Source organism: Drosophila biarmipes, chromosome X (assembly GCF_025231255.1).
Source record: "Drosophila biarmipes strain raj3 chromosome X, RU_DBia_V1.1, whole genome shotgun sequence".
Lineage (NCBI taxonomy): Eukaryota > Metazoa > Arthropoda > Insecta > Diptera > Drosophilidae > Drosophila > Drosophila biarmipes.
The window spans coordinates 6932642-6959249 of record NC_066611.1 but is presented as its reverse complement, the minus strand read 5'-3'; the positions used below and the strand labels follow the sequence as shown (position 1 = coordinate 6959249).

At 35.6% G+C, this 26608-nt stretch overlaps 1 protein-coding gene and 1 long non-coding RNA gene across 4 annotated transcripts; both read right to left on the bottom strand.

The window, feature by feature from the left end:
* Positions 1-7544: 7544 nt before the first annotated feature.
* LOC108024703 (platelet binding protein GspB) lies at positions 7545-26534 on the bottom strand. 3 transcript variants are annotated; one of them, XM_017094784.3, is made up of 6 exons: positions 25918-26534; positions 24326-24580; positions 10864-11073; positions 10691-10773; positions 9614-9729; positions 7545-9534 (listed from the first exon to the last, which is right to left on the bottom strand). In XM_017094784.3, the coding sequence occupies exons 1-6, from the start codon at positions 26511-26513 to the stop codon at positions 9286-9288; spliced, it is 1509 nt and encodes a 502-aa protein (XP_016950273.3). In that variant the 5' UTR covers positions 26514-26534; the 3' UTR covers positions 7545-9285. The 3 variants fall into 3 exon arrangements, with proteins under 3 accessions (XP_016950273.3, XP_016950275.1, XP_016950274.1); XM_017094786.3 differs by lacking the exons at positions 24326-24580; positions 25918-26534 and adding an exon at positions 15852-16091; XM_017094785.3 differs by lacking the exons at positions 24326-24580; positions 25918-26534 and adding an exon at positions 11393-11566.
* LOC127012509 (uncharacterized) lies at positions 13251-15625 on the bottom strand. Its single transcript, XR_007766005.1, has 2 exons — positions 14833-15625; positions 13251-13706 (listed from the first exon to the last, which is right to left on the bottom strand). It is a non-coding gene; the product is annotated as an uncharacterized LOC127012509 (long non-coding RNA).
* Positions 26535-26608: the final 74 nt, after the last annotated feature.

Sequence of the window (26608 nt, the reverse complement as noted above, 5' to 3'; positions counted from 1 at the left end):
GCGGAGCTTCTCCGGCTCCAGAACACCCCATCAGGTGGCCGGGCAAACCGACTGATCAGGTTCTCTGTGGCCCCCGACCGGTTATGCATATGCGTATTCCACCTGAACGCTCCTTTTTATGGCTGTTTTCTACGGCGATTTGTTGGATTTTTGTTGCCCATTTTTTATTCAGCATTTTATTTTACTCTGGTCTCTGGGGGAAGGGGGTTTTATTTTTGTTACTTCTGCCCCGGCCAGCGAAATAAATAATCAATGCGAATTTGCATAGTTTAAATAGAAAGCTAAACACGTTTTGCTTTTACCCCAAAACGTAAAGTTATCTGTCTCTGCGCCTGGCTCTTTTTGTAGTTTCTGCCGAATTTCGTATAATTAAGACCAGTTTGTTTTTTATTTTCGCTGAGTATGTGCAGGCATACAGTGCGTTTCGGCGGTAAAAGCGGCATGAGAGTAGCCGCTAAATAATATTCAATAATATTCTAAATTTGGCTTCAAATTCATTAATTTTTCTACTCATACCTGTTCTGAAACGAGTTTTAAAACGCTCTTAAGTAGGCCATTTGTTCGAATTTAATTTAATGTGATATTAAATTCGAAAGCTTTTAGGGTTTGGTTATATTATTTAAATTGCTGTCTGCTGACTTTGGGATGAGGTAAGCCGTTTTTATTATTTTACTTTGTCATTAAAAATAAAGAATATATATGCGAATAAGATTTGTTGTAAGTATTGAGAGTTTTGTCACAATTTAAAACCTAAAATTTCCCATACATGTTTTACAAAAAGTCTTTTTTTATAATTGTAATAAGTTTATTATTTTTCTTCATATAACTATGAATTTCTAAAAAAAATTCTATAGTGGTATCAAAATTCCAAAAACATTTTCTAAATCAGAAAATTTGTGACTAAAGTCTTTAAATTGATTTTTTTATATTTTCTATAATAATAATACATCAATTATTTTTATATTTTTTTTTTAATTATTTATTATTTTCTAAGAAATACTATAGTGTTTTTAAAATCCTTAAAACATTTTTTTAATCTGAAAATTCAAAACTAAAGCCACTTGCAGTAATTATGAAGAGTTCTGTCACGATTTAAATCTTAAAAATTGTCTCGAATTAATAATATAAAATACTTTTCTATGTTTTTATTAATTATTATAAGTAAAATAATGAAATTTTATTTTAAAAAAATTTAATTTCCAAGAATTACAATATAGATTTTAAAATCCTTTAAATATTTCTTACATTAAAACAATTTAATACTAAAGCCGTTTCCAGTCACGAAACACACTGTACACCTCTAAAATATATTAGATTCCAGATAAATAGAGCTTTTGGGCGTGAAAAAGTGCAGAAATCCAGAAAACCAAGTCCCAAAATCACAGACCAGTCCCAATACCGCATAAAAGTGAAGCTGTCACCATTTATGGCCGCCATTCAATTAACTCTGCCTCACTAATTCCATTAAAGTTTTATGGGGATTATAAATCTGCAGGCCCATAGATCAGACTCGCCTTAGAATGGGGCAAGAGCCCAAAGGAACATTGATGGCCCATCTAATTAATAGTTCGTAGTGCTTCGCCTTTACGACTTGTTTATTTAATAACTTATCTGAGTTTTCCGCAAAGCCGAGATCCGGTCACCCCCCACAAACCCATAGAGCTGGTTTTTAAGATAATTTTTCAATTTCTGGCTTGTTAGCATTTCGTGCGATCAAAGTCTATAAATAGCGTCGGGCTGATAGAAAAATAACAAATTTTAAATTCGAAAACGGTTTCGGGTAGCCTGGTCCACTCTAATGCCGCCTCAAGGGCGGCAATTGATTGAGAACTGTATCAATCACGGTGTCAGGAGGTCTTTTAGGATTAATTCGATTAGATTTATGCCTAATAACTTCTAGGTTTCTTTTGCATTTACTGGTTAGTCACGTTTTTAATGGGTTTCTATCTATTTTACTTATATTTTATGGTTTTCGGGATGGGATATTATAGCCCAGGTCTCCACCATCCTGTTTCCCATATTATTTATTTTTCCAATCAATCATTTATTGCCTCCATCTCTAAATCAACAAGTTCTTAAATTGCTTAATGACCAGCACACTGCCCAAGCTTTCAATTAAGTCGAAAGACGAATCAATCATTCAGCGGCCATCGCACATAAATCAAGAAATCCCGGGGCACCAAAAAGAGGAGAGGGGACAACATAGCTCTGGCCAGAATCGGATCTCGAGATCTGAATGGTGCGGCGGAGGGCGTGTCTTCCTATAGACAGACCGCCTGGCCGCCACTCACTTGACAATGGCGCCCCGTGGAGTGAGAAGACCGAGACGCGGCGGCGAAGACACTTGCTCTACTTCCAAAGGCTTACAGCGCAGACAGAGCGACTCCACCGCAAAGACACACGATCGCAGCCAGTCGATCGGAAGACGCCAGTGCTGTCAGAATCGGGGAGCTAAAAATATCCAAAAATCACTAGAGTTGGGCCCAAAATAAAGAATCTATAGGGCAGGAACATTTAGCACACAGCAAGAAAAAAAACATACCATACTGTAATATCTAATTTCAAATTTGAGTTAGATAAAAAAATGCAGTAATAGAACCCACTAATTTTAATATGTACCATACAACAATACGCTTATAAAAATCCTATGACTTGAAATTAAAAAAAAAAATTGTTGGGACTCGAACCTATTGATGCTAAAATATGTATCAAATGTAACTAACTCCATAACATAATAATAATATTAATATTAATATTCTTTCTAATTATTATAACTTATTCTTTCATTATGAAATAAATCTAATAAATGATAATACATATTTATTGTATTTATAATACATAAGTTTTGTGCAACTTTTTTTTTATGTAGAACTTCATAACTATCTCCATAATTTCTTAATATTCTTCATAATTATTATAACTTTTTCTTTCATTACAATAAATAATTTTAAAAAGTATAATTCATACATCAAAATTTGTTGATTTCGGACTTTTAACATTTATAACAATAAGACACCAAAATAAAGAAACAAAAATTTCTATATAATATAGTATCTACGAAATATTTTTGTAATAGTACCTTCGTTAAACAAAAGTTGCTTCTATGGTAAAAAAAAAGCTATTTTGAGTTAAAGAAAAGACCGCAAAATTAAAAAAAAAATTTTTAATATTTTTCTTTAATTTTTTTTATTAATCACTGGAATTTAACTCCATATTTTCAAAGAACCAATAATAACTTAATAAGAAACACCAAGATCTAGCTATGAAGTAGCTGAAACCAGCTATGAATCAGCTAAATGATGAGCAACTCCGCGCGGCGAGTGGGAGCAAGATGGCGAGAGAGCGGCTGCGCGTGCGCGCTTGTACAGTTAGACACACATGCGCCGATATTACGTATACGCACACAGTAAACAATATTACGTATACGTGCCCGGGCCTCCGCGTGTATTTGTGAGGCGACGCGTGCGGCGCATGCGCAGCTTTTTTGTCGATAGCAGTTTTTTCATATTTTATTTTCTGTTTTTCGTTTTTATTGACCGATGTGCCATTGCCTAACTAACCGATTTTATCTCCATCTCCAGCGCCGCGACTTCTTGCCCCTCTGCCTTTTACACATGTCGCATGTTAATGGCGCACGGTAACAGCGCTTCTTGATTTCTTCCCCCAAATCTTCTGCTTCCACTTCGGCTTATTTGGCTTGTCCCCACTTTTTTGCCATAAATTATTATGGCTTTTGTTGCTTTTATTGGTGTTTTTTTGCGTCCCATCATAATTTGCACCTGCACGAGAATCGCACTCGCAAATTAGGTGCGTTCTTCGGGCTCTGAAAGGGGAATGCGGAGGGGCGATTTTTGGGTATAAGATTTGGATCCACAGTACCTGTGAAATGTTAATGGCTTTGTTATATTTGCTTGGAAATGGGTGATTTAAAATGATAATTAAAAATGTTATATGTATTGTAAAAAGTATTTTTGGATGAAAAATACTTTTTTTAAAAATGTAGTATTTTAAACAAGCGGTTGGCAAACAGAAATAATGATTTATAACTTTTAAACTAGACTTTTTATAACAAATTGTTATAATATCAAGGAACTTACAGCTTTAATTACTATACTTAAACCATAATTGTCTTACCTACTAAAATGTTATTGTCGAACTATGGTTTTTACCCTTTTTTACCGCTAAGCTAGCGGGTTTTTAAAAAAGTTATAAAAATGAAGTTTATAGCAGGATAAGAAACAATCAAACTAGCATAGGCCTGCATATAGCATATGTATGTTTTAAGAATATTATCTATTTCCTATAGTTATCTTTTCCTAATAAAAATAAGATAATAAACAAGAAACTTTACTATAAAACAAGCATAGGCAGGGATGTCACAGTAATATTTTCAGGCGAAAGCATCAATAAAAGTTTTCCCGGAATTTCGAAGGGAGAGATTTCTGTGACACCCCCGATGAAGGTCCTTTTCGTAAACAATAACAAACTCATCACTTTTGGCTCTCTTTTATTTTGTTTGGCGCACATTAAAGTGTGGACTCGAAAGAGTGAACAAATAAAAACCAATAGTGCTCAATTTGGTAAAGAAAAAATTTACCCCTTACAAAATGTGTTTAGAACGTAAAAAATATTTTTAATATTTATTTATATTCTTATATTTCATATTATAATAGAGTGTTCTTTATTTAGAGAGTGCACTGTGCGTCTCTCTCTTGTTATAGTTCTTTGCTGAGAGCGCATATGTATCTTCGTAAAGGAAAATCAGGCGAATTACACGCCACGGATAACGTCATCCTTCAGTATGTTAGAAACATTTCACTTCAACGGTGTTAAGAATAAATTTACAGACTGTTTTTTATCTTTCTAATGTGTAAAGCATCAAAATAATTTCGCGAGAGAGTCTCCACCAAAATTTGAACCATCGGAACCTCTAGCATATAATAAATAATAATATAATATATAACGCACTATAATGTAGAATAAAATATTATTCCAGTATGTTTTGCACATTCAACCATATAGGAATTTGAAATGATAATGTACGCATTTTATTTGGTTGGCGTTCTATTTGTTCTACTTGCCTTGTGGTACTACTACAAAGATTGGAAGCTTTCAGTGAATGAGCCTCTGATTGGGCCTAGTGAACCAGCACCACAACCTCCACTACAGAATCCACCATGGAAACCAACAGATAACCCACGAGATGAGCCACCACCTGATTATAACTCACTATTTCCAAGGGAGACGGAAGAATGTAATAGCTAGGATACGAACAATGATACAAAGAACATTGAAATTTAGTGGATTTAGTTAGATTAAATTTGTATAATTTAAAAATCGCATTAAAGGGAGTATCGCATTTTCTAAGGAAAAAATACTTAAAATGTATAGCATAAGTCAATGAAGAAATACTAAAATACTAAAAATGTATTAAATAAGTCGATGAGAAAATAATAAAATACTGAAAATTTAATACATTTTTTTAATTTTCAGAAGTAAATGAAAATATATATTTTTAAGCCAATTGTAAGACATTTGCTAAAGGTAAGCTCAACGGGTCCGCAGACTTCCCAGCGCCACTGTGGGTGTCAGGCCATATGCCCGTAGAGAGGAAAACACGTTTGACCATTAACGATGACTGACTTTCATTAGATAGATGGCCAAAATCCAGTTCCCCTTCTCCATTTCTGAGTGGGTGCTTTGGGTAGCATCACCATCACCATCCCCATCGCCATCACCTTAGTAGCATCACCGGTATACAAATCAAATCCAATTCAACTCTTGGTTCCAATTCCAATTCAACGAAATCGTGATCGAGAGGCAGAGACATTTCCGCTTACTTAGGCGCAACAATTTAAGAATTGACAGCTCCGCGGTTGCCAATTAATCTTTCATTGGACTCCGAATGCGAATGTGAGTCGGAATGGCCGAAAGCCATAAACCAAATCCAGATAAATTGCTATAAATGTCTTTCCGAGTAGAGTTCATAAATTAAATCAACTCCGGATCGATAATAAAAAAAAATACAGAGAGTAAGAACAATACCCAAGTCTGGTTTTTCATCTATAAAAACTGCGTGACGTGGGTGAACTCAAAACTTGCTATTTGGCTTGGGAAACCGTTGACCCTGCCAGGAATATTTAAAAACTCATAAAACTATAAAAATGTGATATTTCCTAGTAGCTTTACAGCTTTGTTTATGGGCATTATGGTCCTATTTACATTTTTGGAACATTTTCCACTCGTTTTAGCAATAAAAACTAAATAATGAAAACAATAAAAAAAATGGACAAATGATAGAGAAAAACATATTAAAAATCCCCTGATATTTATTATAAAATTATTTATTTTATCCAACCGTCCAAATAAAGAAAATAAAAAATAAAAGAAAAACAGAAACTTGTCAAAAATTTCCTGAAGAAATTTTAATACAGTAGGTTTTAGTATTTTTATATTTTTTTTCGAAGATCATTTTTTTCATAGTAACGCATATTAAAATATCATAAAATTCGGATTTTAATGTCAAAATATATTTTATAAATTGTAGTTACGAATTCAAAGTAAATGTATTTTATTTATATAATCTTTTTATTTTATTTTTTTGTTTGACTAGACCTTCTGCATTGGAATCGTTTTTTTTTATAATAATACAAACTCTATAGTAAAATGATCTAATGATTTTAAAAGGAATCCTTAAATGTCAAAAATGAATGGATACACCTCCAGAAGAAATACAAAATATATAAAAAATGCAATATTAAAACATTAGAAAGTGTAAAAAAAAATCTTTGCTGTTGAACTAAAATAAATGGTATTTCATCTCAACAAAAACGAATTGGGAGCTTGTCAGGCACTTTATTTTGTAAGCTAGTGTAGCAGAAGTGTATCTACAATAACACACTAAGTAATTTAATTGTGCACTTGCGTCATGGGAAGAATTAACTGGCAACTAATTTGATTTCTATAGATTTGTTTTGCTTAATTGAGTCGACTGCGAATGCGAGGTGAAAGGTTCTTTGGCTTTGGTTCCTCGTTTTGTTGCTCATCGTTTGGAATACCAAATTAGGATGATGCGAAAGCATTAGGCGATTTGTTCACCTTAAACAATTGCAATCAATTATCCGTCGATCGAATGAACTAAAAGCATTCATCAATCAATAGCTATGGCTGTCTCTTTCGTGCTGCGGATCCCACGCAAAAAACATAATTTGAAAATATTTTAAAAAGCCTAAAAGCGGGCTTTACGTTTTTAAGACCCTAAAAATTATGCTATGCAAATGAAATACATCTTTGCTAGATTTTTGCTTTCGTTTTTTATTTAGGATTTTTTTATACAATAACTTAACATTTTGTTGGTTTTTTTTTCATAGGTTTTGCTTTCTTTTTGGAATCGGAAATTTACAATATTAAATATTGATTTTATTGCTGTACTGGCTGCTGTTCCTCCCATTGATTTAGTTACGGATTGGTTTTTTTGCGGATTTTGGAGTTTCCTTTTGTTGATTTGCTTAATTTCAGTTGAAACAATATTGCTATTTCATATATCTGTGTGTATATATATATATATTTTATTTTTTCATTACGTTTATCAAATGCAGCACATTGATGCTTAGGCTGTAGGTGTGTGAGTGAGTGTTGAGAGTGTGTGAGTGTGTTACTTGTGGGTGTGGCGGTCCATTTCGGTGTTCTCATTACTTTCTTTAGCTATTTGGTTGCTGCTCTTTCGCTCTGTGTAAACTTTCTTGTACCTCGCTTTGCTCGATTTACCTGCTTTATATTTTTGCATATTTGTTTGCTTTCATTTCTCTGCTTTTGATTTGTGTTCAACTGAGAAAAATACTGAGTGAAAGGGGTTGGGTTGGAGAAAGTGGCTGGGGGTTGCTTGGTGGTGGTGTGTGGGGGGTTGTATTGTGCTTAACTAAGCTGAAAAACGGTGGTTCTTCCCCTAATTTCTGTTCCTCTATTTACTTTTTCTGGCCTCATTTCTAAGCTTTTGTCTTGGGTACAACGGTTTCTCCAAAGCCCTTCTTTCTGCCCTTTCTCCTCGAAGAACTAAGCCCTTGTTTCCACCATTTCCACCCTCTTCCTTTGATCAGCACCGCCGTCTGTCTTTGATCAGCCGCTACAGTGGGCCCCAAAAGTCAGCGCACCCGGCTTGCAATTATCCGTCTCTCATGTATATGATGATAAAAAATAACTATTATTATTCATTATTTAGCCTTAGAAAATTGGGACTCTTGTAATTAGTTTTCTCTTTTCCATCTACTGTTTCCGGCTCATCTCATCGTTTTATTGCGTCATACATCTCATCTCATATATCGTATAGTATATATGCGTAGGTGTGTGTGTTTTGTATATGTACGTGTGTGTGTGTATATTTGTTTAAAGGTTTAACATTTAATTTACTTTCATCAGCTTCTCCGTCGTCATCATATAAATAAAAATAAATACATTATTCTTTATGTTAATTTTTTTTGCGTTCTTTTTTCGATTTTGTATCCATTATGCATGCAAGCAAAACGTTTTTTCGTTTTTATAAATTTTTTCTTTTTGTTTTTAACGTCCCCACATCCGATTCGTTTTTTAAAAAAGCCGCACTAAATTTTACAATTACAAAAAAAAATTAAATTCACATATATGCCATATAATTTTTTATAGTACACATGTGTAGGTCGAGTCCACATTACAGAAAAAGGAAAAAAAAATCGTATGTATACATGTATATAATAGGGGGTGATTTGCAGTTAGCTTTGTCGTCAGACTAACAAACATATATATATATATATAGATATATATATAGTATAAATATATAAGTGTGTGTACTTTAGATTTACAACTTAAATTTTGAATATTCTCGACTGTGGTTTTGAACTTGGAGCAACGGCCGCTGGTGTTGCTTAAATTTTGGCTCTCACTGTGGCCGCTGCTGCTGCCCCTGCTGCCACTGCTGAATTCTCCTCTTGGTGATCGCGATGATCGGCTGCCGTTGGTCAGAGAGCTTGGTTTGTGGCCTAAAATGTTTGTTGTTGGGTCTCCCAGTCTATCCTTGTGTGTGTTTCGGTATCTGTCTCGTCTTGCAAAGCTAAGCAAAGCTATTTATGCGGCCTGAAAACTATCAACAGCTCGGCTCCTTCATATATGTACCCCCGGAAAAAAAAACACTAACATCGAAAAACACGGCTAGCCGGAAAATGCCCGCCCCCTCTTCCTCCTCCTCTTCGCTTGGTTGGTTGTTTTTCTTTCTTTCTCTTTCCCCCGCCGTCGTCCTCTTGGGCTTTTCCGCGATTATTGCACCACGCAGCAGCCCTTCTTCTTGTTCTTCTTCTCGTCGATGACCACATGACTAGCGGACGTCGGGCCCGGCACCACCTGTTTGGACACCTGACCCAGCGAGGTGACCCCGTTGTTGCCGCTTCCGTTTCCGGTTCCGCCGCTCAGCTCGCCCGCCGTCGCTGCTTTTCCGGCGCCAGCGTCGGCAGAGGCAGAGGCATGGGAATTTGTACCATTTTGTGCTGTTGCTAGATTCTGCGAGAGCTGCAACGGGAAGGCATTTAGCGGACCTATCTAAATTAGCTAAAGGTATATGGGTCGTTTATTTTGGACCCCGACTCACGTTCGATCTGGTTACACTCTCGCCAATCGCCGCTCCGCCGTTGCAATTGTCGTCCGCATGCTGGGCGCTCCCGTTGCCAATCGTCCGCTCTTCTGTGGGTGTGATGGGCTTGCCACCTGAAAGATCAGTCGGTCGATTATAATCGGTTGAAAAGGCCAGGGGGGGATAGCAACCCTATACACCTAAGCCTATGAAATTCTGCAGAAACCTGTACTAAAAGAATTATCTCATATCACACTACCTACATAACTACTTAAATAAATTCTAAAAACTTTAAGAACCTATAATAATCAATAAATAAACTACCCAACAGGTACTTCATACTATGAATAGGGTGGACTTTGTTTAAGGCAAAATAAGCTCAGCATTTGGAGTAACAGGTGTTTTTTATTTTTATTGAATTTTGTTCTATATATACTTTTTTTAATGTAACATGCTTAATTATATATCCGTAGTTGCCCTTAATCACCAGTATATATAATTTTTTTAATGTAAAATGCTTAATTACATATCCGTAGTTGCCCTTAATGATCAGTGAACAATACCTGATTAAAAGCAATGAATTTTTCTTACTGCCTAAACAAAAATGTCTCAAACAGCTCGTCGTAGTTGGTCCGCAGAAAAATAAGACCATGTTCAATACCCGCACCTACTATTTTATCTATAGTCTGCTCTTGTAATAACAGTTGGAAGGAAGACGAAAAAATAAGTTTTAATATTAATAAATTATGCAAGGCACTCACAAATCAATATTAAATGTTGTAATATTTTTTTTATACATTTTTTTTGTTAATTTTATTTATTTTTTTTAAAGTTTTTTTTTTTAAATTAGTTTTTAAATTTCCTTTTAAAATTTGCTCATTTACCCCATTAAGGGTTCCAAAGGGCAATGTATAAAAAAGTGAGAGCATGACCCTTAAATTGTAATTAAAGAAAGTCCACCCTAAAATACTTGCGACATTTTATCATACGGGAAAGGGACCAAAATTATTTTTAAGTAACCCAATTTTAGTTATTCAAATTAAATACTTTAAGAGCTCTTACTTAGGAAAATCGACCGAGATGCATTGAACTCACCTCTGATCATGTTGACAATTTCATCAGCCTCCCTGGAGAGATCGCCGCCTGGCCGAAAGGGGTTGTCCCAGCCGGAGTCGGTGCTGCAATGGGGGAATACCAGGGGCGATTAGAACATTCCCGGCCCAGAAATACATATACATATATTTGCACTCGGCAGGGCCGCTACACACCTCTGCTGTCGATCGTAGGCCGCTCCCAGGCCGATCACCTGCTGCTGCTGAAGCCCCGCCGCCGTCGTGGCCATCGTGGAGTAGTCGAGGAGGTTGCTGTTGTAGTTGTAGCCTCCGTCTAGGGCGTCCAGCAGGTAGTCCGCCGGTGGACAGATCTGCTGCGGCTGGCTGCTTTGGTAGATGGAAACGCGCACTATCGAACGCTCCGATCTGGAAACGAGCAACAAATCGAATTAGATACGTAGTCCACATCCATCTATATGTGCAGTGTGCAGGGGCGGTGGTTGGCAGAGAGCACGAGCACTGAAATCACGCATCGCCGCATGCGACCTTAAAATAGCTGAGCAAGTGCGTCATCCACGGAGGAGCCACCTCAATGTCAATTAAATTAAGTCATTTGCCAATTGGCTTTCGGCTAAATAACTGATTCAATTGATTGGGGCTGCACAATTTGCCTCGCTTTTGGTCAGACGGCTGTTGGCCAAGTTCAAAGAAATACGATTTGATGAATGCGAAACGGAGACGTTACTCTAGAATCCTGCACTTATCGTCATCCGAAAGGGCACTCGAGGTGCCATACCAGGTGTTGCCCGGTATTCCGGCCTCTATAAAGTAATCCATGGGTGTGCTGTAGTGTGTAGTGTCTTCCATTTTGTTAGCAACCAGAAACTGAACCGAATTCCGACTTGGGGCACTGACACACAGTTCACAGGTCACTGGATCAAGCAAATTAAATCGATAGAGGGGAAGGGCTCTCGCTTTTGGATTTCTGGGCCACTGGGGGATCTGTGGCGTTATTTTGGGACGAGTTTCCCTTTGGGAAGACATTTTTGAAACGTATTTGGAACATTTGCCAGAAATACAAGACTATTTCTGTTATAGAACATTTTGGAAAACCCAATTTATTATATATTTTTGATGATTTTATGGTACAACTTTATTTATTTAGAACGTTTTTTAATGTTCAGAGCATAAGATATCATCATATCGTAATATAATATTATTATATCACAATATTTGTTCAGAAAATACAAATATTTTTGATGATTTTATGGTACAACTTTATGTATTTAGAACCTCTTTTAATGTTCAGAGCATAAGATATCATTATAATATAATATATTATTATATCACAATATTTTTTTAGAAATACAAATATTTTTGTTTGTTGTTTTTTAAGTTGAGATCATAAAATACCAAAATAATATATCAAAAAATAATATCACATTATCATCATCATATCATACATATATATCAGAAATGTCATCTTTATATCATATATATCATCATCATATCATAATATCACATTATTTATTCAGAACTAAATTATTTTTTTATACTTTTTTATGTTCTGATCATAAAATATCGAAATAATACAGTATATCGTAATATCACAGTATTATATATCATCATCAGCAGATCATAATATCATATCACAATATGATATCATATCATAAAATCATATCATAAAATCATATCATAAGATCATATCATAATAATATATACATATACCGTTTTAATAGACCAATGATATATTTTTTTCCTATAGAAAATCTGGAATCGACAATCAGTCAGTAGAAATAAATGCTTTTTATAGCGCAATTGGCTGGAAGGGCGACTTTTTATTATCTTTATAACTGGTTTATGTCGATGACTTCATTTATGGCAGGCTGGTTGTGCGAAAAGCCTGAGATTTACTGAGCCGAAACGCACTGTACTATCGGAGAGTGGTGTGGCATGGCATGGAAATGGGAGATTGTACTTGCAAGATCTCAATCTCGGCCAGCCAATGGCCCATGGGACATTCACTTCCTACATCTTTCCAGCATCTTTTTTATTGTCCCAGAACTTTGAACCCCGAGTGGGAAAACCATTAAGAAACCTGTCGAAAAGAAGACGGAGCAAAAAATAAACAGCCTACAATCGAATCAGACAACCCGTTCACTATATAAAGAACCCACCTCCTCCTCCTCCCCCTCACAACTTTTATCTGTTTACATTTCAAATACACTTCATAACTCAATGTGCTTGTTGTTGTTATTAGTTTTTTGTTGATTTTTTCTTGTTGTTGCTGTTGAACATGTGAAGATTACGTCATGTGCCGAAATTGATATGGAAAAAATGATACAGTGCACGCCATCTAGACTGAACTGGCGTTAGAAATACCTTAGTGTTACATAAATATATCATTATTATTATTTTTTGGTATTTTAAAATGGCTTTTTTATCATAAAAAAAGGGTTCATCATTTATATTGCTAAAAATATTTAAATACAAATATATGTTATTATAATATAATATAATATAAATATATATAAAGTTAAAATATATTATAAAAATCAAAATAAGAAATTGAAGTTACCAAAACAACAGTAAATTTATTATAATTTTGTAATAATTTTTGTTTTTTTAATAATTGTATAATTTTGTTTCTATTTTATAAGACAATACCTTGTACTTCTACAAAATGACCATTAATCAACATTATGAGCACTTTAAACTGGGTTAATTAGTTATAGTGGGTAGCCAGAAGTGTTCCATTCCTACATCTTTAAAATCCACATAGTCAACGCCCTAGCCCGAGAGGTACTCCCTATCGAGCGTGACCTGTAGCGAGTGGAACAAGAACAAGACCATCAACAAAACACGAGTGTTACAAGCTCGAGAAAACAAGTTTTAGGCAAATAAAAAAAGTTTCCAGCTCGTTTTGGCTCAGGAGCATTATTAAACGTTTTTTTTTCTTACCCCCTACAAAAAGGTTGTTAAGTAGAAGTTCAAAAAAAGTCTAAAGATTTACCACTAACTCGTAAAGGCAACCTCAATTGGCCGAGCAAATTAAAGATCTGAAAAATATGGGAAAACTTGTTGCCATTACCGCGAAGTAGGAGCTGGAGTGAGTGGATAATGGAGGAGGGAAAACATGAGCTGTAAATGGGAAACAGAAGCAGAAGAGGCAGCATCAGCCGGGGAAAAGCGAGCTCGAAGATGATCGCATTAATTATGTTTGCCACCAGCGATCTCGATGGGGCTGCGGCTTTAGCTACTTTCTGGCTGCCCAAAAGCATTCGGCTAGCAGGTGACTTTGATCAGGTGCTAAACATGCTGATAGAGAATGCAGTCGGCAAATTCATCTTCCTTAGCCTAATCTTAAAGCCTTTCGGTGTGATAAGAAATGAGTGGCTCCTCCGCACAAAGAACATTTTTAACCTAACAAGCTATAAAAAATTAAAATAAAAATTTCTAATTTTTCTTGTTAAAAATAATGTGGAATTTAATTTTAGCGATTAGGACATTAGGACATTTATAATATTGCTTAACATATTTTGCTACATTTAAGTCCAAGCTATTTTTAGCTAATTTATTGGGGGGAAAACTGTCAAGTCATAGCTGAAGTTGCTAATACTAACAATTTGAAGTACATATGTAGACATAAGATTGTGTTATTTTCTTGATTAGGCTGTCACTATCTAGCTACAAGTAAATCAAAATTAATGGTTATATTTTTAAGTAAAATTTCTTTCCGTGTTACTATCGACTCTTGGACTTCCTTATCAATTCTTGGCGTTTTTTGAACATATGGAACTTTTCAAACTGAAGGAAGGTCAGCACATTGAAAACAAAAAGCACTTGAACCATATGTTTATGTTGTCATGACTTTTGGCTATGATTTGGCATATTTAATGGCTAATTTTAGCTTGTATTTTGGCTTTTTTTTGCAATAATTGGATGGCAACACTGGGCGGCGACTGCGACGCCGGCAGCGCAGCAGCCTTTCAATTAGTTTTGGTTTCTTGCTTTTGTATTTCGGGGCACACACGCGATGGCCTACGTCACGGGCGAGTAAGAAGAAGAAATGCCCAGCGGGCACACGGGGGCGGGGGTGGAGTGCGAGAGGGACAGTGAAAATTAATTTAACAAATTATGCGACCCCACCCGCAAACACAAAAACAAAAAATAAAACACACGCACACAGGGGCACACGGGAGGAGCAAAATAGCGGAAAATTCATTTTTGCACTTGAAAAGCGAAAACAGAGAGGGAGAGAGAGCAGGAGAGGCGGAGAGCGGCAGGAGGCGAGGGCAACTGCAGTGCGGCGTTGCCTTTGATTTGTTTTTATTATAATTTCAAAATATATACACTGGCGCAGGCGAGGTGTGCATATATTGTATAATGCCTACGGTGTGTACAGTATAAGTAACAGCGACTAAGGCTAATTTATGTACAAACAAGGTGCTATTTTAACACGCACACACACTGGCGCAAATTTGTTTTAATTGCGTTTAGCGGTCTACACAGACAGAAAATATGTGCGATGACTCAGAGATGGAATTGAGAAATATATATAACATTTTAATTTTATTTGTACAAAATCTATATAAGAAGAGTAGTTATATTAATAGCCTTTATAGTTTATTAAGGTAGATAGTACTCGCAGATTTCTCAAGTTTCTAAAAAAATTAACTCTAAAAATAGTACTTTTTTTTGCTTTTTGTTTTAAACATATAAAAACCCTATAACCAATAATTTTTCCTGGATTTAATATTCAGTCCCTGATTTTTCGCCAGTGCAGGAGTGTGAGGGAGAGGGGGCGTTGTCGTTCTCTCACGCCCCCTCTCTCGCCATCGCGCCCCGTCTCGCTCGCTCCCCCACCGTATGTGTGTGTATTATTTTTTGCGATGAACTCACTGCGCGCCACAACAACAACGATTACAAGTGTACTACTAATGCTTAACTACTTAAGTGTGTGTGAACCAAATAGCAGGAATTACTTTCACATTGTTTTTGCCATTTTCCTATTGAAATTCAAGTGCTTTTTTGTTTTTCAACCACTTGCACTTGCTTTCGTGACTCTCTTTGCCCTCGCCCTCGCCCTCTCCCTCACCGACGCTCACGCAAGTTAACTGTAGTTTTTCCCTCTCTTTTTTGTGGGCCTTTTTGCACTTTTCTCGGTTAATAAAACTTAATACTTTTCATCGTTTTAAACGCACTTTTGGTTACTCTACGCGCTTTTTTGCACTGGCTCTCTTTGGATCCTTTTGGCGACAAAAAAAAAACACACACGCAGAGCGGGAAGCAGCAGCAGCAACGCTGGATGAGCGCGTAATTTTCTTTCGATTCGGTTTTGTGCTTTTCGGTGTGTGAGACGAGCGCTCTTTTGTTGTTTGGAGGCTCTTCGAACTTCTGCGTTGTTGCTGCCTAAACTGAAAAACTGAACTGAAACCGATGTTTGAGTTTCACGCTGCTGAAAAGTAAAAGATACAAAACACACACATAGACACGTAGGCGTTCACACGCACGAATGTTTGCAGGAGCGAGAAAGAGAGGGCGGCGCGAGCGCTCTCTTCGCTCGCAAACTTTTGCCAGAGTTGCCACCTGACCGAGCCGGTGGCGCGCCTTTTGAATGCCAAGTTCTTAACTTATAGAAAGGTTTTTATTTTCACCTTTTTATTGACTAAATTAAAGTATAATAAAACTTATGAAATTAAGCATTCACAATTAAAAGTAACCTTTTAATTTATTAATCAAAATTCAAAGCATAGTGGGGCTATATAAACAAGAAAATTATCTTATTTAAATATTAATAATAATAAATAATCTAATTTTAAAATAATAACAATAATACAAAATATCCAAGCTAATTAATGTTTCCAACCTTTTAAAATTGGTTTTCATTAAAATTCATTTTGTCATAACAAAATAAAATCTGCAATATGTTTCGACTATAACCATATTTAACAAATTAGGCCAAATAAAAATGTTAAGCTTAATAAATATTTACCGCGAACCATCTGCGGTTAGGAATTGAAGGAAAAATGTCAGTTGTTAATGCAGAAAAGTAGACAACACTTTGTGGTCACTATAGGTAAAACTTTAATATAACACGGAGGCTACTTGACGGAATTCCAAATAAATCTCTTGAGACATCTGAAATGCGCCGCAAGTGTTTCACTTTACAACAGAAGACACAAAGAACAATTAACATTCTCCTTAATGAGATTTTTAATGGGCTCCAGACACACACGTCTATCTTTTGTCATGGTTTTATTGCGATCTATTTTGAGCGAAACAAAAACATTTCCAAATTTTTCATTTCGCGCATTTCCTGGCTAGAGAATGTTCACATTTCGGACAAACAAATGAAAACAAACAACACAGCCGGCAATTTGTGCTTTTTCTGTATGGCGATTTTTGGCTGCTGCTCTGCGGGCAAACCTGAAATTACACTGGCCAACAGGGCAATACTATTTTTAATAATTCGGAAAGCATAGCAAGAAAATTTAAATTTTTTTAAAGAATTATTACCAAATTGTTCGTATTCATCAGTCAAACGAGTATAAGTCATTTCTGGGTTCAATATAAAAATTGCATATTTCTATTTTAAAAACATTTACATTTTGAAGAGTGTTTTTGTGGGAAAGTGTATCTTCGTGATTTACGGATCTGCTGGCATCTTTTGTTGTAACAACCGCGCAGATAAAATGCGCAGTAAGCAGAAGCGAGAACGCCGCGCAATTGTAATGTCAAAAACGGGAAAACAAACAAAACGTAAACCCAAATGCGCCACATCTGGCAACTTCGCCAAAGCCAACAAACATGACATCACTTTTTTGCGCACTCACCAAAGTAATAAAAGAGCGTAAGCTCGCTCCCGCGCGCTCGCTCTCTCTCCCTCTCTCACTTGTTATACACAAGCAACGGACCGAAAATAAAATAATAACAAAAAAAGCAAGGAGAGAGCGCAGGGGAAACACGGAAAAACATAAACACGTAACCACACACACATAAAGGTGGAAACGGGGAAGCTGCTGGAAATAGCGATGGAAAGGGAGGGGAGGCTAAGGAACGGCGCAAAAGGGGGGGTTGATTAAAACAGGGTTGCCACAGCCACAGCCACAGCCGCACAGAGATGCTGGAAATCGGGGTCCCCATCTATTGCTGCCCAAAAAAAAAAAGGAAAAATTAAGAGCAGAACAAAAATCAGAAAAACTGCGGCACACAAACCACAAACACATTCACACCTGTGGTCAGCCGAATAGCGCAATAAATAAAATATATGTACAGCCACAAATTCAACAGATATGGTGACAAAAGTCGAAAGAAATTTTAATTTTTCTAAAAAAAAAAAGGTTTATGACCACCTTTAAAATAGTTTAAAATGGTTACGATGTAGTAGATCGTTGGGATTTTTTTATGCGTTAAAAATTAAAAGAATATTTTTATAAAAATGAATAATAAAGGAAATTCATGATTCAACAGCGGTATTTAATGATTATATTTTTCTAAGTGTATATCCCGCCGAAAAAAATATCTTACAGTTTGTTATAGATACTTCGTAATAGGTTTTTCAATAAATATAATGTTAAGGATTCGAAAAAATTTATAATTATAATAGACTATAAAAAAAGAAATAGTTGCAAAAATATCTCACCAAGATACTTTGGAATAGGTTTTCCAATAGATATAAAGTTTAGGATTTAAAAAAAATAATATTAAAAATAAAATTATATTATATTTTAAGCACTGAGATACTTTGTATTTATTATTTAATAGAGAGAAAGTTTCGGATTTTAAATAGGAATAATAATAAATAAACATTTAACAATATTTTTTACAAAAAATGTAAGGTTTCAACGTTTGTTTTAAACTTCAGTCTAGTACCATAACTGGAAAATAAAATATCTTTGGATCCCAAAATATTTATAATATCAATGTAGCTACTTGGCAATATATTTTCGCCCTGCAACGTGCGGGCTCACGTAAATAGGTAATAGGGCTAATGCACAGTGGGAAATACAAAGGCGATCCAATTTGAATATGACAGCATTACTGGGGCTAAATATAGAATTTACTACTCCCGATTAATTCGCCTCCTGATTTACGCTCCGCTTTGCCACACAGTATTTTTGGGCATTAGGCGATTCGAAATTATTCGGCATTGCCGGGCAGTGATAAGTCCACTAGTTGATAACGATTCGCCCCGAAGATGGATGATGACGTTGGTAGCGAGGAATATAGAAATTACCAATGCCCATGTGAGTTCTTCATGAGTTCTACAGCATTTACGGGTTATTATGAATCTATTATACACGAACATTGGCAGATCTCTTGGAATGTTCAGGCCGAGGTACACAAATATTTTCCCCCATTTCCGTTACAATTTCAAACAACTAATACACAATTGGCATGGTTCCCAATGAAATTGACAGTATTTAAATTGACGTACTTATATGAAGACATTTTGCATAGAAATACAAAATGTTCTTTAGCACTAAAAAAAATTCAAACAAAAAAATAAGAAAATATGACTATTTTTTAAAAAAATATTTGAAAGTTTTTCTTTGGAAAAATATGAATATATTCTTACAATATAATTGATTTATAGATTCTATAAAAACATAACTTTTTTCGTTTAATACACATATTTTGACCTTTTTGGTTCTCAGAATTCAGAAGTTTTGAAATAAAACATATTTGTGTCTTTATAATGAATTAAAAAATCTCAATAAATTTCTAGGTACAACATATTAAGGTCATTCCTAGGTACATATTATTTAGGTACATCAAAATGTGGTAGAAAACGGGCATAAATTGAAAAAAAAATTGATCATCCCAACTTAAATACACCTATCTCAATAAATTATAAACTATAACCCATAAAAATTTATCTGGTTTAGTAACACATATTTTGATCTTTTCGGTTTCTCAAAATCTACAACTTTGATGTACAACATTTTTGTTTTTTTATAATTATTCCAAATAAAGTTCAAGGTACATAATATTTTAGTAATTTCTAAGGACATATTATTTAGGTAAACAAAAAATGTAGTTATAAATTTAGAAAGATACATTTAAAAAAAAATGTGATCATCCTAACTTAAATACACCTATCTCTTGAAAATGTGTAATCCAATTATCTCGAAATGCCATTTTTTGACGGGTGTCACTCCCCTAGTAAATGAGCTTTTTTTTGACAAAATCGGACAGTTTTTATTCGATAAAACGAACAAAGCGAAATTGCACACATATATTATTCATTATTCTTTGTCCGTGCCTATGTACTCACTTCACTGCCTACCTTGTGGCCTCATGAACGGAGTCTCTTTTGTTCTAGCCCATTTTTGTTTAGCCTAAAAGTTAATAATAATTTCCACTGTTCCGCTGCAGAGAAGCGGCCACAGCAATTACACACGCACTGCTGGCCAGCGGCACAATTACCGCTCGCTGGCTTTACAGCAATGTGACAATGGGCCTGTCCCGTCCCGGCCTATGGTAATAATTATGACTACGCGCCTATGATTATGACTGCGACTGGCCGAGACGATGATGAGCACGCTGTATGCATGTCAAGTGTGCCGTGGGTACCGGAAAATCAATTGACTGAGTGACAGGCGGACAGTTCGAGATGTACTTTCACAATAGCCGCAGATATAAGCAAGGCCCACCGGGCGATCGAATTTCTAGAGTCCACAAAAAAAAAAATTGAGAAAAAAAAACGAAATCATGTCGAGGTCAGCTGTTCAATCAGCCTCCTTTCCTTGGTTATACTGAGAGAAAAAGGTAAAAGAACTTGCTTTTGGCATTCGATTTGAACTCCGGTAACTTTGCTTTCCTTAGGAGAATGGTCACACTGCGTCTAGTTAAAGAAACAGCATTACAAATATGTAAGCAGAGTCATAATCATAGCTATTTTTAATGTCATTAGACTTTTTTTAATTCATAAAAGTTATCAAAGTTGCTGGCTAAAATATAACATTAAAAAAAAAATACTTTGTGTACGGTCACATTGCGCATTATTTTCTTGGCACACAATGAATCGGCTGAATAGAGGATAGCACTTGGAGATACATTTTCCCCGTGTAACTGGATAATCGATTAGAAGAATTGACGGTTTTTCTTTTCATTTCTCTGGGTTCTTTTCCCTTGCTCATTCTTTTCTTTGCGACTCTGACTAACTGTAAAGAAAGAAAGTTCTACAGCAAGTGGCGAGCTCAAAGCTGATGACATCACGCTCCACCGGCAAATTAATGCTCCCCACATACAATAAAAAAGAAACACGCATGTGGAGAGACTGGCGAACAAAAAGGTCACAACATGTGTTAAGTCTAATCTCTCCGAAAATGGAATATGCCACCTAGACGAAAGGCAAGAAGACAACGTGAAACAAATTGTCAGCAAATTTGATTTGATACCCGTTTGACAGCCATCCCAAAAAAAGAAGAAACCTTCTAAATATGACTAGTCAACTGCTGCTATTTTCAAACGCTGAGAAGAGATAGTGCCAAAAAACCCTTAGTCAACTTTTCCTCCTTTAAAATATTTAAAGAAGCTTTTAAGCCTGGAAACATTATGTATGAACTTAAATCCTTAAAAAATAAATATCGAAAATTGCTTTAATAGTTACTATATTTTGAATATAAGACAAATTAAAAAACAATCTCATCGATAGATAAATCAGCGATAAATTCGATTATTTGTGCTAGTTTATGCACATTGCTTGCACCTCTATGCCAATCGATTGTCAAGCTCTAGAAGCTTACATCTTTTGAAAATAATTACCAAAAATTGTTTTTATTATGTCTATAATTAGAATATAAAAGATAATTAAAATACAATCTGACCGATAGATAAATCACAGTTCAACGATAAATTCGATCAATTTTTGCATAAACTATCGCATTGCTTGCACCTCTAGGCCAATCGATTGTCAAGCTCGGTGTTATCGCCGTTAATCCAACTAGAACAAAGTTAAAACGCTCGTTTCGAATTTTGTGGGTGCGGCACATCAATTTGAAACGCGTTCTCGGATACAGATACACAAAATGCAGCCGAAAAATATGTGGGTCAACAACCACCGAATGAAGTTGACCCACTTATATATGTATTGCTTTAAAATGCGCACACACACAGCCACGCACATGGTCATTATGTAATAAAAGCGGTGACGATGTTCAACGGTATTCCAGTTAGAACGACTGCAGCGCCGGCGCATTAAAAACTCCAATTGGAGTTCCCTCGGTGGTGGGAAATGCGAAAAGGCAGACGGAGAAAAACCCAAACAAACAAACCCATCTTCCAATTGAACTGATAACACGGCGCGCGGGGTTGGGAGAAAAGTGGGAGAAAGGGAGAGAAAGGCAAACAGAAATACAGTGGCAGCCCGCCAATTGGAATCCTTTTTTTTGGCGGGATTCTAATTGGCAAGGGATATTATTATTATAATAGTGATAAGAAATTATTAATTCGTTTTTAGCCTATAAATCAGGCGTTTTTAAGCCTGATTTTTGGTATGCAGGGCTAATTTTATATTTAGATACATATTTAGGTATTTAATTAAAGTTAAAACGAACTTTTATAAAAATCAATGTGTTTAAAATTGTTTTTAACTTTTAATTACAGCTTTTTTAAGCCTGATTTTGGTATACAGGCTTAATTTTATGTTTCAATAAAATTTTAGTTATTGAATTAAACTTAAAAAAAACTTTTATAAAAAATCGATGTATTTAAAAAATTATATTTGATAACATAAGTATATTATAAAATCGATTTTTTTTATTTTCAAATATAGTAAAGATAGATAAAGATATAACAAATATTTTAACTATGGATTTTCATATCATAATTTTATTACATAATGATGTTTATATCTTTGTTTCAAGACTTTAAAGCATTCCCCTTCTGAACCAGCCTATACCATTCTCTTAATTCGTAATTGTTTTAAATTACTTAAACAAAGATATCGTTAACAATGTTAAATGCGTGAAAATAGCCAAGAACCAACATTAAAGCAACTTCTCACGCAACAAGCAACACAGGTGCAATGTCTTTTTAATTGTTTCCGCTATTATTTGGCACTATTTCCCCTCGTTACTATTAAAACTCAAGGTGCGTAAGCCCCACGATTGGCAGTAAAACTTCGTGTCCACCGGCCGAGTTACCACTGTACGTGTGGGCCTGGGCTAGCAAAGTTTTAAAACCGAACTGCTGACGGTGAGCGGTAATTATCGATTCAAAAATTTGTGTGTCTCAAGCTTCCTGCCTTTGGGGAGGTTGTGGGTGAAGAACAGAGGCACAGGGGGGATTTACGGGGCTTTAGTTTTAGGGTTGGGTGATGAGCGGCACAAAGTTCATCGCTTGCCATCTGGGTTGATGGCAATGTGTGGAAAACGCAGCTGAATTTTCGCTTAGCCAAAGGCTTAGCAAACGAGATCACTTATGGATTGGCCCAACTGCGAGTCACAAAAGCGAAACAAAAGTGAAAGCTGCCAAAAAGTCATTAGACGGCTGGTTTAATGAGGTAAAAGTAGGCCCTATTCCGAGCACACACAATCGCGCAATCACAAAAGCCCTTTAAACACACTGCTACACTGGCGAAAAATATATTTACCCAGGCAAAAAGTCAAAACAAACCAACTTTTATAGGAGTTCTTAGCCTTAATCATGGGATTACATCAAAAGGCAGGCTTTGCTTGTATAGAAAACTATCTGGATTTAAATATATATTTACTTGTATCTGAAAACTGCAGTTTACTTTGCATTTTATCAGTGTAGTTTAGAGATATCAGTGTAGTTTCACATTAGAAAAAGAGTGAATCATCATATGGACCTAGTTTACTCCCAAAAAAACTAAGATAACTCATAAGTATTTTCCAAGAATTTCCTACAACTGCAAACAAATGAAAGCACACCTTATAAATATGGCGCAACTTAATTTGTCACAGATTTGGGTTCTTTTTTTTGAGCAATTAATTATTTTTAAGATCTTTCTTTTTCTTCCTTTTTTTGTCGACCTAAAAAATGCTAGTACTACCAAAAATGGCGACATAATTGTTGGCTTGAGAACTACATTTATATTTGAAGGCAATTTTTCGGAGAACCACTTCCTTATATGATATACTATTGTTTAACTTTTTGGTCAGGCCAAATAATACATTTTTCCTAAGGTATATATATTTTAAGAGTTTAGAAAATCTAGTTTCTAATATATCATATGGTTGGGTACTCATTTGGTTAGTTTTAATGAAAGGGCCCTGCATAGTATGTTTATAACGCCTTTTGCTAGATCTGTTTTTATAGGGAAACAGCTTGAAATAATATTTTTTAAATTTCTAAATGTATATTTTTATGATAATAAAATAATACATGTATCTTTTATATTATAATAAAATAATACATGTATCTTTTATATTATAATAAAAAAATACATGTATGTTTTTTTTGGTAATAAAATAATACATGTATCTTTTTTATGATAATAAAATAATACATGTATCTATTTTATGATAATAAAACCATACAAGTATATATTTTATGATAATTAAATAATACATGTATCTTTTTTATGATAATAAAACAATACAAGTATATATTTTATGATAATTAAATTATACATGTATCTTCTTTATGATAATAAAATAAATCATGCTTTTAAATGTAGTTGCAGTATTTTAAATGGGTTACTTACTCCTCCTGCACCTCAATGCCGCTGTCGTCCATGTTCCCCTTGGCGTAGTCTCCACTGTAGTTGCCTGCCAGCGGCAGATGCGACGGCAGCGTCGACGCCAGCTGCGGCTGACCAGCGGCGGCAGCGGCGGTATCGGCGGCAGAGTCTGCCGCGGCATCGAACCCAAAGGTGGACTCCATGTGCTCCGACAGCGGCGTCGGCGTCTCGAAGACGAGCGTCTCCACCATCGAACCCTTCGAGGAGCCAAAAGAGACGCTGCGGAAGAGGAAGTGAGGGGAAGAAGGTCAAATGGGGGCACTCACAGGTTGCATTCCCTAACTTAAATCCGAAATATCACTATACTAACTTTGTAAAAATTTTTAAAATTTAAATTTGCCTTTGGATGGATATGGATATAATAATATAGCTTTTAGAAAACAATGTACTTCAATATAAGAGACTACCTAAGAGATAGAAAATGGATTACGATGCATTTTTGGTAACAAAAATGATAAGTCAAGCCTCGATTTTAATAGGTATTTTTATAAAGTATATGTATTTTTTAAAATATTATATTTTAATAAAAAAAAGCATCCTATTAAAAAGAAAACAGTTTTTAGTAATATACAATAACTTGCAATTTTTATATATAGTTTCCTTTGGTGAAGATATTATAGTTTTGACTAAAAAGTTTGTCTCACATTTATAAAACAAATTAGAGAAAATAAGATACATTTTTTTAAATTTTTTTAAAGAGACCAATTCTATAATTAAAATTTTAAAGAAAAATATTTTGTTGTATAAATATGGGAGCCCTCATCTTATCTTTTGTGAACTACATTTGAATATCATTTATATGCGTTTCACTATAAAAAAAAATAGGATATGATATTATAACTATTTTAGTTATATTAATATAGGTATTTAAGTGTATAAGTTTCGGTAAGTAAAAATAAGCCATGATGTATTCCTATACCAAACCAAATACTATCTATTTATTGGGACTTAAAAAAGTTTTTCAAGCTATTTTGGATTAACGTATAGCATAGTAATGAGTTTTAAAATAAATTTAAGATAGAAATAGATATAGGAAAATTTAGAGTTATGGATGTATATATATAACAATATCAGTTTTACGGTATGGTTATTGTAACTTAAAAAGTGGTTTTGAGCTTTAGGATTAGAATTAAGAATATACCTATCATAATGCCACTTTTATAATAGTGTTAAGATGTTTATGTAGGAAAGATTTGAATTATGGATATCCAATTTGGTATTATCATTTTATCACTATTATATTATCATTTGTATAATGTTTTTTAAATAGGAAATATTATAATTATGGATTTACCTATCATTTGAATTATGGATTTGGTTATCATTATGATATTTTTATTTCTAGAATTTGAGACCTAAAAAATTGTTCCTCCTATGGCTTTCGTGTTTTATAATACTATAAGTATAGTATGGAATTATGGATTTAGTTATCATATTAAAAGTTTTATAAATATAGTAAAGCTAGATATGGTTATAGTGTGGAATTGTGGGTTTAGTTATCATATGATTTTTAAATGAAGTAAAGCTAGATGTAGTTATGACAGAGATATAGCTACCGCTTGAGGCCGACGCTCTTGGTGCCCAGCTTGCTCAGCTTGCCGGGCTTCTTCTGGGGGCGTGGGAACTTGTCGCTCAGATCGCTGGACAGGTCCTCCTCGTCAGCCGTGGTTGTTGTTGTTGTCGTCGTCGTCGTGGCTGTTGTTGTTGCAGTTTCCACATCCCCAGCGGCGGCTGTTGTTGCCTCCGCTGCGTTGTTGTTGTTGCTGCTGCCGCTGCTGGCCTCGTTGTTTCTGCATTTGCTGCTGCTGCCGCTTCTGCTGCTCTTGGTATTAGCCATGTTTTTAGCACTGACCGCAGGCAGGGCGTTGTTGTTGTTGCTCACATTGTTGTTGTTGCTCGGCTGCGCTGTTGTTGCTGCTGCTGCTGCCGCTGCTGCTGTTGTTGTTGTTGTGTGCACCAGAGGCAGCGACGTTGGCGGCGCAGTTGCCGCGCACGAAGGAGGCAGCGACAGCGGCAGAGGAGGCGGCGACGACGACGACGACGTCGACGTCGGCGCAGCAACAGCAACCATTTCCTCGCCTAGCAGCAGCGTTCGCTCGTCGCAGTCGCTGGGGACGCCGGCAGCGACGCCGGCAGAGCCGTTTGACAGCATTGCGGTTGCAGAAAAACGATTCGATTTCGATTTCGCGGCTAACGGGGCATTGCGAGGGGGCGGCGGCGGCGTGGTGGGCGGGGCCAGGGCCAGCA